Raw genomic sequence first — 14,139 nt, 5'->3', positions numbered from 1 at the left:
TAGGATTTCACCGTGAAGAATCTATTTCTGCTTTCCTTCCACCACCTTGAATCTTCTCTATCCATCTGCAGCTTCACTACTTTTGAGTAATAGCTAATTATGCTCCTGAATTTCAAAACACAAACTGACTCATACATTGGACACAGATAGAAGATCATAAGATGTGCATCTCTGTTGCAAAATTGACTACAGATGGCAGTTAGGAAATTGATCTATAGATCTGTAGATCTGTACCTTTCCTATTTACTCCCTTTGGCTACCTGCTAAATAATGCCTAAATGGAGTTTGGGGATCTCCAATGGAATTCAAAAATCTCCATGAAACATGCTGAGTTTGAAATGAAGATATATATTCTTTATTTACTGTTGGCATATTAAGACTGGTTGGGAAGAAAACTCCAGACTGATTAGTTGTGTTTTAATGAACTAAAGCATGGATTTCTTGGCTTGATACGGAAATTGTTATTTTTGTTCCAATAATCAATAGCTCAATCAACTGTACCAATGTTCAAATTTATGCTCACAGGTTTTGTCATATTATGGGCCAGATGCATTGAAGGAAGTAATTGAGAATGCTGAATTGTATCCCATACGTGGTTTGTTCAACTTCAAAGATTACTTTGATGAGATTGATTCGTATTACCATTGCAGTTTTGGATATGAGCTTGGTGTATCAACTGGATGGAGGGCTCTGAATAATTTGTACAACGTATGCATTATTCCTTCTATTATCCTTTTGATCTCATTATTCTTTTTAAGTTGGTGTGCTATCATGTCCATTGTTCACATTTCTTTTTGTTTTTATCTTCACTATTTTAGTGGCATGTGCTCATGGAGAAGAGAGAGAGAGAGAGAGATGAATAGAGTGGATTTAGTGGAGAGAGGAACGTAAATGGAGAGGAGGGGGGGGATAAATGTACTGTTCTCATTGTTGACTGGACAGGAAACCAAGTCAAGTATTGGCATTACATAATAATGTTGATTAATTATTGATGACATGTTTCTTAAAAGGGGAAAATATTGGGATCAACTCCTTTTTCAAGACATGTTCATATTATTAAATGGACTTTTATTTTTGATGATCCTTGAACTTTGCAAAAAGGCCACTTTTGACCTTAAAGTGCCATTTTTGCCCTCAAACTATGGTGAAAAGGCCATTTTAAGACAAAAAAGATGGTGTTAGAGACGCCGTTGATGATTCCATTACACAAATAATAACATAATAATGCCTATTGATGTGGCACTGTTCATGTTAAAAAATTATATGAAAAATTACATATTAGTCCCACATAAAATTTCCATCGTTCACATTGCTTCACGAAAGAGCTTTTGAAAGCGTTGGCACCAAGAATAAAAATAAAAAAAATTATTTGTATTTAATAATTAATTATTAATAAAATAATGAATTATGAATAAAACAAAAAAAATCTAACTCTTTCAACTTAATTAATTTAAGAAAAAAATAGGTGGGTCTCACTTAAAGTTCCCACCTATTCACATCTAACCAAGAATAAAAACAAAGTAACTATTTTTATTTAAAATTTTAATTAATAACATAAAGAATTATTAATAAAACCAAAAACAATTTGGCTCTTTCAACTAAACTAATTTCAAGGGGAAAAACAAGTGGGTCCCAATTAAAATTCCCTCCTATTCACATTTGACCAAGAATAAAAACAAAATAATTATTTTTATTTAAAAATTAACTAATAATAAATTATTAATAAAAATATTTTTTGATTAATGAATTACTAAAATAATAAATTATTAATAAAAGTGATAATATTTAATTATTAATAAATAATTAAGAATGAATTAACTTATCAAAAAATTAATTAAGAATAAATTATTATTTTATTAATACTGTTTTGGCAATTTTGTGCTATGTTTGGCAATTTTTTTGCAATTCTTTATTATTTTATAAATAATTAATTACTGCTTTTATTAATAATTTATTGAAATATAAATATTTTTATTAATATTTTATTATTAATTAATTATTAAGTAAAACTAACTATTTTGTTGTTAATGTGGGTCAGATGTGAATAGGTGGGAATTTTTAGTGGGACACATTTGTTTTTTCCCCTTGAAATTACTTAAATCGAAAGAGCAAGATTATTTTTTGTTTTATTAATAATTATTTGTTAAACAAAAATAATTTAGTATTACTTTTTTTTTTTAAATAAAAATTATTTTGTTTTTATTCTTGATCATATGTGAATAGGTGGGAATTTTAAGTGGGACCTACCTTTTTCTTTTCTTGTTATTACATAATTTGAAAGAGTTATATTATTTTTTTTGTTTTATTCATAATTCATTATTTTATTAGTAATTAATTATTAAATAAAAATAATTATTTTTGTTTTTATTCTTGGTCACATGTGAACGGTGGTAGTTTTATGTGGGACTCATTTTGATTTTTCAAATAGTTTTTTAACGTAAACGTGCCACATCTATGGGCATTATTATGTTATTATTTGTGTAGTGGAATCATCAAGGGTGTCTTTAACGCCATCTGTTTTTGTCTTAAAATGGCCTTTTTGCAAAATTCAAGGATCGATGAGCCAAAAATCCATTATTAAACCAGTGGTAAAGTCTTTAACTGTGCAAATCCTAGGTGTGGGATTGAAAGAAAAATGGTGTGGGAGAGAAAAGTGACGAGTCAAAAAATTGGGCTCGTGGTGCCAGCTCTAATATTTATATTAAAGGGTTGAAGTGCAAAAAATTGTAAAAAGACTAAAGTGTCCTTGGAAAATAAACTGAGAAGTAAGAATTACATCACTCCTCCTTAAATTGGGGCGTAGATGTCTATCATTCTCTACTTGTGACAAACCTTGTTATGTTGCATGTGGTGGAGACCCTTGGTGAGAATGTTAGCAAGTTGCTCTTTAGAGTTGACATAAGAGTGCATGAACCTCCCTTTTTCTAATTTCTCCTTAATGAAGTGTTTGTCAACCTCAATGTACTTTGTCATGCAGAATAAGATTAACTGCAATGTTGATGGCAGCTTTGTTATCAGAATAGTAACATAGGACTATCAACTACAAACCCCAGTTCAGCTAACGGATTATTAATCCAAAGAACCTTTGCAACTCCATGGGGTTAGAGAAGTGATTGGAGAGGTGGATTAAAAAGAAGAGGATTCTAGTGATTAGAGAATGTAAGAAGTCGGTGGTGTTCTTGGCAGTAGAAGCAGTTGCTTGTTTTTTGAACTACTGTTTGGAAAGAGTCGTTGGAAGTGGAGTCTTGGAAGTATGTTGCAGAAAGGGGAGTGAATAGAAATGGAATCTTTACTGCTTTCCTTGAACACTTTGGAGGTGGAAGAAAACAACTAACATACTTTCTAGGAGTAAGTAGTGAATGGTGGAGGAAGGTAGGAAGTATCCTTTCAAAGATTTTTTTTTTTTTTTTTGGAAAGGGTAAGTAATATTTATTGAGACAAGTGATACACAAGGGAGGCTGAGATCAGTCCCCAGAAAGGTCGACTGATCTAATCAGCAGTTACACATTCCACCAAGAACTAGAAAGAAAAACAGCAGGCACATTACAATTTCTGAAATCCTCAGACACAGACACCCAAGAAATCAATTTTCCCACTGCTTTCTGAATTAGCTATTCCAGATTTAAAGCCTTGTTACAGAATATCCTTCTATTCCTCTCAGACCAGATGGACCATAACACAGCATTAGGAATAGTCTTCCAAACAATCTTCTTTTTCTTTTTCAACCCCATGAGCTTCCAGCAACACAACAGCTCCTTAACCGAACTTGGCATGACCCGACTTAAGTTCATAGAGCTGAAGAAATGATTCCACAGCTGAGAAGAAAACGGGCAGTGAATGCACAAATGATCAGTGGATTCAGCACTACTCCCACACAAGCTGCATGACAGGTCCAAAAATTGAATGCCCCTTCTCACAAGGTTAGCTCTAGTAAGGCATTTATTTAGAGCCATAGTCCAAACTAGGAAGTTAGATTTGGTGGGGCTGGTGGGATTCCACACCTGATGACAAGGGAAATCAGAAACACCCCTTCTACAGAGGTTAGAAGCTAGAGAGACTTGACAGAGAACACACCATCTGAGTTCCACTGCCACTGCCACTTATCCTCTGAGCTAAGATCCAACTCTTGATTCTGAAGACAGGTCAACAGAACCGACCAAACCGACCGGTATACATATATTTATATATATTTTATGTATATTTATATATTATATATATTATATATTTTCTATGCAGTATAAATTAATAAATATGCATTATATATAAATATATATATTTATAATATATAATATACTATTTATTATTTAAAATATAATATTATATATATTTCTAGTATTTTATTATATATTTATATATTTTTCTATAATAAATATTGTAAATAATAAAAAACTGAAAAACCAACGAACCGAACCGACGGTTACCGAACCGGTCAACCGGTTAACCGATTGGATTCGGTTGTGTTTCGGTTACCAGTTTTCCAAAATTCAGTAACCCTGGTTTGGTTTAAAAAATTAGCCCATGGTTTGGTTAATCGAACCGTGAACACCCCTATTTTTAGGAATGAGATATAGCGAGAAATAGAGGAACTAACAACAAGAAATAGTGGCAGAGAAAATTCTTTGGCTAGGGGGACTCAATGTGGCTAAGGAAGAATGATGGTGGCAGCGAACTTGAACTTGAAAGGAAAACTGGTTTTCAATCAATTGAAGGAAAATTGGGGGGGGGATTGGTCGTGGAAGCCAATTATAAAGTGGTAGCGATTTCACTCCAATCAAAAGTTGGATCGCTCTTGATATCAAACTAGAGCCCAAGTTCTAGTGAAAAAGAGTTGTTAATCTCGAATGAAGTAATAGTGAGAATTCTGGGCTAGCTGTTTCATTTGTGGAGGCAAGATTGGTTTGAGTCAATTCCTACCATTTGTGGGAGTCGTTTATCAAGGTGGTTCTTACAAGATTTATGATCTGCGGTGATCCTTTTGGTGGGGGCAGGACCTAAAGATATACCTAGAAAGTTGAAATTTTCTTTGATGGAAGATGGTTTTCGGTGTGGCTGGTGACACCCATGGAAGCTGGGTGTGGAAGGAAGGTCATAGGAAGATGAAGGTGGGGATATGAAGTGCTCCGTGGCAGGTGGTTGGTGGATTCAAATGAACCTAGACGCTTGTTGAGACAGAAGGTCAATGTTTGGGATTATCAAAAGAGGAGCATGCAATCCCATTAAATGTACTTAATTACAGGGAAGGAGAAGAGACAGAAGGTAGGGCTATGGTTCAAACATCAGAGAGAAATGGTCTCGGAGTCATAGGGAAGGACTTTTGGGCCTAGGTTGAATTTGGGACAGGGGTGGACATTAATTCTGAAATAGTCGCACTCATGCTAGACTGCAATGAGGGCAAAGAAAACAGGGGAAAAGGTAGGGCCACAATGAAGGTTACAGAGCTGTCCTCATCAAAATTAGGGTTTTGTCTGGTATAGAATGAAAGTTTTGCGAGAAGAAGATGTCTTTCTTGTAATGAAAACAGTAATGGCGTTTCTCCAGAAACAAGGGAAGCGGCAGAGGATGGTTGACTTGAGGAAGGAGGAATTGCAGTTGCAGAGGCTTGGGGTGAAAGGACTGTTCGTGAGAATCTTGACAGTGATGTCGTGGGGAAAACCTTGAATGACGGATGGGAAGAGATTACAGGGACAATAGTAGATATTCAAGTTGAAGGTAAAAGTTGTTTTCAAGGAGGAGATGAAGAGGAAGTTTTGGAGGCACAAAAATGAAGATGTGGGAGAAAGATAAATGGAGCAAACACTAGAAATTTTTGGAGGGGATGGAATTGTTAGAGATAAGAAGGGGATGATGGAAATTGAAACAATATGCCGAATGGGGATAAGTGCATTGATCTTTTTGGTGTAAGGCATACATGAAGTATATGCCTCTAGCATGCCACACGCAAAAGGCATATGAGGCGTGCACCTCTGGCATTCATCTTAGGGCATTTTGGGGGTGCCTCCCACACCTTTGAAAGCATTGGTTATGATTTTCCTCTTAGAGTACTTCTAGAAATCAATGATTCAAAGTTTGTATGTTTTGATTGGGTAGTTCCATGAATTTTGTTAGCACGAAATATAGACTGCGCTTTTCCTTGTAAAGAAAAGAACTACAATTGTTGTCCATGATGTACTTATTTATGCATTGTAATGATCCCTGTTGCATCTTGCATTTACTGGCTATAGTAATAAATCATAACTTCAGGTGCCATTTATTTGTGTGTGAGTCACTTGTTGTGTTTGTAGTGAATACATTCTTTTTCTTGTTGCTGAAATTCTTTGTCTAGAGCAGGTTGTGCCAGGAGAGCTGACCATAGTGACAGGTGTTCCCAATTCTGGCAAGAGTGAGTGGATTGATGCTCTCTTGTGCAATCTTAATGAAAGTGATGGGTGGAAGTTTGCACTTTGCTCAATGGAAAACAAGGCAAGTTACTCGAGTAATTGAATTGATTTTCTTTTTTTGGAAAAGAAAGATTATGAGCATTGATTCATAGAAATAAGGTGCATATTATAAACAGTTAGAACTAAGAAAATGATAATGCAAGATTAATTATAATTTTAAGCTGTGGAATCTGGGACTACACCATAAAAGGTAAGAAAATCTGTTGCTTTCACTGAGAATTTGATACTACTGCACTGCCATATTATCAGCCAACTAAGTTAGTTTGTTCCTTTCTCATTATCGTGACTTGCTTCTGAGAATAGACACTAGTTGTCACATCTCCTCTTTAAGAACATTGAGTCTCACCCTTAACTGAAATATTGAATCCAAAGTAGGAATGGAAGGAATTGTAGCTTCTAACCCTTCTATTATAATCTGATATGTTTTGTGATAAGTTTTGTTTGGTCTGTCCTATTTCCGTTTGGTAGATGAGTAGGCACTCAGTATGTTTTTGCCACTTGCAGTAAGTACACATATTCTTCTTATAGTGTAAAACAACATGTCTGTACTCCTTACATTCATAACACTATATGCCAGTTAAGTCATTATTCTCAAGCTTACTACTAGTAGCCAGAAAAAAACAACCTCAACACTAGAATGGTGTTTTCCATCATAGGTTGATGGAGTGACCAGTTTTGTGTTCTTCCTTAGAAGTTTACCCCAAGGTTTAAAATGTAGGTGTTGGTGGAAATGTCGGTCATCCAAATATTAGGATTCATGTCGGAAATGTTGGACATATCATATGAAAATATTGTAAAAATTATAGACTTGGTGGAAAAATTGAAATATGCAAAAATATAGAATGATAGTTATTATCAATAAGGCCTACTAACTTGACAAGATTAGATGCATACTGTTGGCAGATGTTGTTGTACACAAGTTTAGTACCGCAGGGGTACTTTTGTAATTTCTTCATACTTTTATGTTGTACGACCAGACTAGTATAAATAATAACTACTGCACATGCCTGCAGTATTCTTTTGGGCTTTCAGTCCTCTTGCCTCTCCTCTATTCTCTTCCTCTTTCCCTCTCTTCCTCCTCTCTTCTCTTGCTCAACATGGTATCAGAGCAAGTCGTCCAGGCCTGAAGGGTGGTGTCAAGCAAATCTGTTGTGTTCATCCTCCAATGTCAAGCAGTTAGTCTCTTCATCTCCCAGAAGCTGTATCCATCTGTTGTTTGACCTTAAGCTAGAAGATGCCTGCCTGACTTTTCACCTTCCAGTGCAGAAAGGAGTTCTAGCTATAGAGACTTTTCATCTTCCAGCCCAGATGCTGTATCCATTGTCTGTTCGGCTGTAGTGAGGCCATCATCTGATGTTCATAGAGAAAGCTCTGGTTTACAGAGAGGTTATCATCTGATGTTCAAGAAGGTACTGTTCATCTATTGTTCGGGTGCCCTGGTATTCAACTGAAGTTTTTTTATATTTTCTTTGCACCCTTTTTTGATGGACTGTTGATGCCCTATGATCTGACTGTGGTGTTTCCTCCTTTTTTTTGTATTACTGCTGTTCGGCTACCCTGTTGATGGACTGAAGTACAGATTCTCAGTTCTAAGGATCTTCCATCAGTTCAGGAAGTCTATGCTCTTGTACAATCTGAAGAGAGCAGAAGGAATTTGATGAACAACCCTGGTGGGGATGCAGTTGTGTTGGCAGCAAAAGGGGGTGTCTCTACTAGTGTGGGATCTTTTTCCAGGAAAGGAGATCTCCAGAAAAAAACAGAAGATAAGGACAAATTGTGGTGCACTCATTGCCAGAAACCCCGATACACCAAGGATACCTGTTGGGGTCTTCATGGGAAACCAAAATGGGCTCAAGATTTGACTAAGAAGCAAGGTTCAGATGTGAATAAAAGGTCCAGACAGCAAGGTACAAAGAAATACCACATGGCCAACATGGTTACTCGGGACAATCAGCCCCCCATTCCTACTGTGACTTAGACACATCTCTCTGGATCTGACCCGAAGGAGGATATTATGATTTCCTTCCGTGATCATTTAGAGCTCTATGGTAGAGCAATTCGTCAGATGGATGCTCCTCCCTCAACCTCATTTGCATCTACGTCAGGTAACCCTGCCACATCTTTCCATGTTGCTTCTCACAACCTTGACTCTCCATGGATCATTGATTCTGGAGCGTCAAAACACATGACTGGTACGTCCTCTTACTTTCAAACCTATCTATCACCTTCTTTCTGGAAGAGACAAGGTGAGACTAGCTGATGGATTATACACTTCCATAGCTGGTCAAGGAACCCTCTCTCTTCCTCTTGGTCTTACCCTTTTTGATGTTCTTCATGTTCCAAAATTTCCCATTAATTTGTTCTCTGTTAGTAGTGTTACTAACTCCTTAAACTACTCCGTGACTTTTTTCCCTTCTCATTGTGTGATTCAGGATCTGGCCTCGGGGAGGACGATTGGTAGGGGACGTATGATTGATGGACTTTACATGCTAGAGAATAAGGCTGGTCTTCATGTTACAGAGTCTATGAATCAGTCCTGTAAGAGTAAAGTTTATTTATGGCATTGTCATCTTGGTCATTTGTCTTTTGAGTCTTTGAAAGTTGTATTTCCAGAACTGTGTAAGTCAATGTCTGTTTCCGATTTCTCTTGTCAAATGTGTCAGTTAAGTAAACATTGTAGAACTTATTTTCTTCAGAAAATCAGTAAATCTGAATTTCCTCTTCACATTGTTCATTCTGATGTGTGGGGCCCTGTTACTATACCATCTGAGAGTGGGTACAAGTATTTCATTACCCTCATTGATGATTATTCGAGATATACTTGGGTATATCCGATGCAAACCAGGGAGGAAGTACCAAAAATTATCCAAGATTTTCAACGGATGGTCTTCACTCAATTTCAGACTGAAATCCAAATTTTTCAGTTAGACAATGCAAAAGAGTTTTTTCATAGTGATCTCACGGAGTTCTTTGCTTCGCGTGGTTCACTTCACCGTAGCTCATGTGCCCGCACACCACAACAAAATGGTGTGGCTGAACGGAAGAACCGACGTCTCCTTGAAGTGGCTCGGGGTTTACTACTTCATATAAATGTTCGCAAACATTTTTGACTTGAGGCTGTTCTTTGTTCTACCTACCTCATTAACCGTATGCCCTCTCGTTGGTTAGAGTACAAAGCCCCACATCAACTTCTCTTTCCTAAGGCCCCCCTTCTTTTTATTCCTCCTCGTGTATTTGGTTGTCGGTGCTTTGTCCCACCCGTGGGAAATTGGATTCTCGTGCTATCCCTTGCATATTTCTTGGTTACTCCTTCACTCAAAAGTGGTACCGTTGTTTTGATCCTGTTTCTCGGAAATTCTATGTCTCCATGGATGTTTCTTTCCTTGAAGATGAGCCTTTTTTTTCCTGTTTCTCCTCAGGGGGAGTGTAGGCATGAGGAGAAACTAGTTCAGCTCCCTTCTCTTCCTGATCCTCCGCCTTTTTGTGTCTTTTCTCGTCGTTGCAAAGGCCAACCAAATTCAAGAGCTGTGGAGAATCCAGAAGCTGTACCTCCAGTGCCACCAAACTCCTCGGGGGAGGATCATACCCACTCAGGTAACTTGGCTCCCAATGATGTTCCTAATTCTATTGAAACTAATTCCTCTGCTGCTAATGACCTTGACCTTCCTATTGCTCACAGGAAAGGTGTTAGATTGTGCACTACTAAACATTCCATTTCCAACTTTGTTTCCTATGAGAACATTTCACCCTCATTTCGTGCTTTCCTTACCTCTATTGACAGTGTCCCTATCCCCAAGAATGTGGCAGAAGCTCTTAAAGTACCTGAATGGACAAATGCCATGAATGAAGAAATTAATGCCCTTCATAAAAATGGCACGTGGAAACTAGTTGATCTTCCTAAGGGAAATGATCCAGTTGGATGTAAATGAGTGTTCACTGTCAAGCATGGGGCTGATGGAACGGTGGAGAGGTATAAAGCTCGCTTAGTGGCAAAGGGGTTTACTCAAGGGTATGGAGTTGATTTTGCAGAAACTTTTGCCCCTGTTGCCAAGATGAACTCCATTAGAGTTCTTTTCTCTCTTGCTGCTAATCTGGATTGGGATCTACATTAGCTTGACATCAAGAATGCATTCTTGAATGGTGACCTTGAAGAGGAAGTTTATATGATTCAACCCCTGGTTTTCTGGCTCAAGGCAATGAACAGAAAGTGTGCAAGTTGAAGAAGTCTTTATACGGACTGAAACAATCACCAAGAGCTTGGTTCAACAGATTCCATGCTACGGTTCAACAGAAAGGATACAAGCAATGTCAATCAGATCACACACAGTTTGTGAAAAGAGGAGAAGGTAAAATGGCTGCCTTAATAGTATATGTGGACGGCATAATTGTTACTGGTGACTGGAAGGATGAAATTCAGAGGTTGAAGGGTTTCCTTGCCACTCAGTTTGAAGTGAAGGATTTAGGACCTGCCAGATACTTCCTTGGAATTGAAGTTGCCCGATCAAAAAGGGGTATATTCATTTCTCAAAGGAAATATGTCCTAGATTTACTTCAGGACACTGGAAAGATGGGGGTGAAGCCAGTTGACTCTCCCATTGACCCCAACCATAAATTAGGTGACAACCAAGGTGAAACTCTCAAGGATGTGAAACAATTTCAGAGGCTTGTAGGGAGATTGTTATATCTTTCTATGACTCGTCCAGACATTGCATATGCTGTTGGTGTCCTCAGTCAGTTCATGCATGCACCTAGGTCCACTCATCTTGAAGCAGCAGAGAGAATTCTCCGATATCTAAAGAAGTTTCCTGGTGCTGGCTTGTTATTTCAAAGGCACGAGCATTTGAAAGTTGAAGTTTATACAAATGCAGATTGGGCTGGATCTCAAAGTGACAAAAAGTCTACTAGTGGCTATTGCACCTTTATAGGAGGGAACCTTGTTACATGGAGGAGTAAAAAGCAAAACGTGGTGGCTAGATCCAGTGCTTAAGCTGAATATCGTGCAATGGCCCACGGAGTAGCTGAAGGTATGTGGATAAAGAATCTGTTGAGTGAGTTGGGTCTCCCAGTGGACAAACCTATGACTCTATTATGTGATAACAAAGCAACTATAAGCATTGCTGCTAACCCAGTGCTACATGGTAGAACAAAACACATCGAAGTTGACAAGCATTTTATTAGAGAGAAGGTCATCACAGGCGAAGTATGTACTCCCTATGTCAGCTCTGAGAACCAACTTGCAGACATCTTTACAAAAGGGCTAAACCATTCCAGACATCATGATCTCTGTGACAAGTTGGGCATGATTGATATCTATGCTCCAACTTGAGGGGGAGTGTTGGCAGATGTTGATGTACACAAGTTTAGTACCGCAGGGGTACTTTTGTAATTTCTTCATACTTTATGTTGTACGACCAGACTAGTATAAATAATAACTACTGCACACGCCTACAGTATTCTTTTGGGGCTTTCAATCCTCTCGCCTCTCCTCTCTTCTCTTCCTCTTTTCCTCTCTTCCTCCTCTCTTCTCTTGCTCAACACATACTTAAGTTGGCAAACAAAATATCCTTGATTACTCTATTGGACTTCATGCCCTAAGAAATAGGTAAGAGGGCCCAAATCCTTCATGTGAAAGGAACTGTGAAGTAGAGATTTGAGTTCCCAAATTCCTTCATCATCTTTAGTCAACAACATATTGCCCACATATAGGAGGAGAATTGTGATACCCTGAGGCCTTTTTCGAACAAAGAGATAATGATCAAAAGCACTTTGTATCCAACATCAACAATGACGTCTTGGAATTTTTCAAACCATGCTTGAGGAGCCTATTTCAGTCCAATAATGATTTCTTCAATTGGAAAACAAGAAAAGGATCACTATAGTACCTAGGTGGAGGTTTCATATACACTGTTTCCTTAAGATGTCCATGTAAAAAAGTATTCTTCACATCCAACTGACTGATAGAACAATTGTGTACAACTAAGAGGGCTAAAAGAATTTGGACTGTAGTGATTTTAGTTACAGGAGCAAATGTCTCTTCATAATCAATACTATACTCCTCTGTATAACTTGAGCCATGAGATGAGCCTTATATCGATCTAGTGAGCCATCAGACTTCAACTTGATTGAGTAAACCCATCTGCTCCTAATAATGGAAGCATTTGAAGGAGTTGGAACAAGGTCCCAAGTGTCGTTCTCATGCAAGGCTTGAACCACTACGACCATGGAATCTTTCCACTCAGGGCTGCTATTGGTATGCTGGTAAGAGCAAGGAATATATGTGGAAGATAAGAAAATAGAGAAGGAGCTAGGATTTAAAGGGAAACCATAGCGGTCAGGTGGTCTAGAAACATGAGTAGAATGACACAAAGGAGTAGAGTGAGCAAAAGGAGTATCACTTTATTTGTGTAAGGTTTTGGCTGGGTGTTATCTTAATACCCCTCGAGTTGTATGAATCTTTTTTTCTTTTAATGAGTTTTTTTTATTTTAATTCTCCAAAAAAATCATAACAAAAAAACCCTGTGTGATTAGGACTATACCCCACAAAAGCACAAAACAAATTGCGGAGAAGTTTAGAACATTCATGAAAGGAAGATGTACAAAACATACGCATCCAAAAACATGAAGATTAGACAAATTTTGAGGACAATCAAATCATTTCTGATGAGGAGACATGTTAGCAAGAAAAGAAGAAGGAACACAATTGATAAGAAACATAGTTGTACTAGCTACCACTACCCAAAATGGAGGCGCATGTGATTCTTGTAAAAGAACTCTCACAACACTAAGAACATGTCCATTCGTACGCTCTACCACACCATTTTGTTGACGAGTGTTTGGACAACTCCATTGAATTTGTATTCCATTATTCTTCAAATAGGACAGAAAATCTCCATCATAGTTTTCTCCCTTTGAATTTGAGTGAAGGATCTGGGCACTTGATTGGAACTGTACACGCTCTATGGCATGTGTGGTGATTCGTGGGGATTGGGAGAGAGAGAGAGAGAGAGAGCTGAACCTGCTTCTCCTCTTCCACACTACTAACTGGGTCAAAGCACCGATACCCTTTTTGAGAGGAGGGGTACCCCAGAAAGACACAAGGAATGGACCGAGGGTCTAACTTACCTCGGGATGGAGACAAATCATGGACAAAGGCCCGACAACCAAAGACTCTCATGGGGATGGAAAATAAAGGAGACTGAGGGTACAATAACTGATGAGAGGCCATGTAGTTTAATACTCTGGAGGGCATGCGGTTGATGACATACGCAGCTGCAAGTATAGCATCCACCCAAAACCTTTTTGGGACATTCATGTGTAACATCATCCCGCGGGCTACCTCAAGAAGGTATCTGTTTTTCCTTTCTGCAACACCATTTTGTTGTGGTGTTCTGGCGCATGAGCTCCTATGAATAGATCCGTGGGAGGCGAAGAACTCATTGAGCTCCCCATGGAAGTATTCCTTCGCATTATCAGATTGGAAGATCTGTATTTCAACATGGAACTGCATAAACACCATCCTCTGGAAGTCTTTCACTATCTTTGGAACTTCGTCTCTGCTACTCATAGGAATTACCCATGCATAGCGAGAGTAATCATCGATCAATGTAATAAAGTATTTATATCCGCCCTCAGAGATTACATTGGTAGGCCCCCATACATCAGAATACACAACATGAAAAGGAACATTTGATCTTTTATTACT

General features: G+C 38.0%; 1 protein-coding gene across 5 annotated transcripts in view; it reads left to right on the top strand.

Annotated features, from left to right (window-relative positions):
• LOC104587875 (toprim domain-containing protein) overlaps positions 1-14,139 on the top strand; it is a 92,349-nt gene that overhangs the window by 42,606 nt on the left and 35,604 nt on the right. For all 5 annotated transcript variants that reach the window (XM_010245631.2, XM_088891320.1, XM_088891319.1 and 2 more), the window contains exons 13-14: positions 526-708; positions 6,328-6,459. In XM_010245631.2, the coding sequence (XP_010243933.1) occupies positions 526-708; positions 6,328-6,459 (315 nt within the window). The remainder of the gene's footprint in view (positions 1-525; positions 709-6,327; positions 6,460-14,139) is intronic.

Source organism: Nelumbo nucifera, chromosome 7 (assembly GCF_055504915.1).
Source record: "Nelumbo nucifera cultivar China Antique chromosome 7, China Antique-T2T, whole genome shotgun sequence".
NCBI classification, from domain to species: domain Eukaryota; kingdom Viridiplantae; phylum Streptophyta; class Magnoliopsida; order Proteales; family Nelumbonaceae; genus Nelumbo; species Nelumbo nucifera.
The sequence above is the reverse complement of the archived record's forward strand: the minus strand, read 5'-3'. Positions and strand labels throughout refer to the sequence as shown.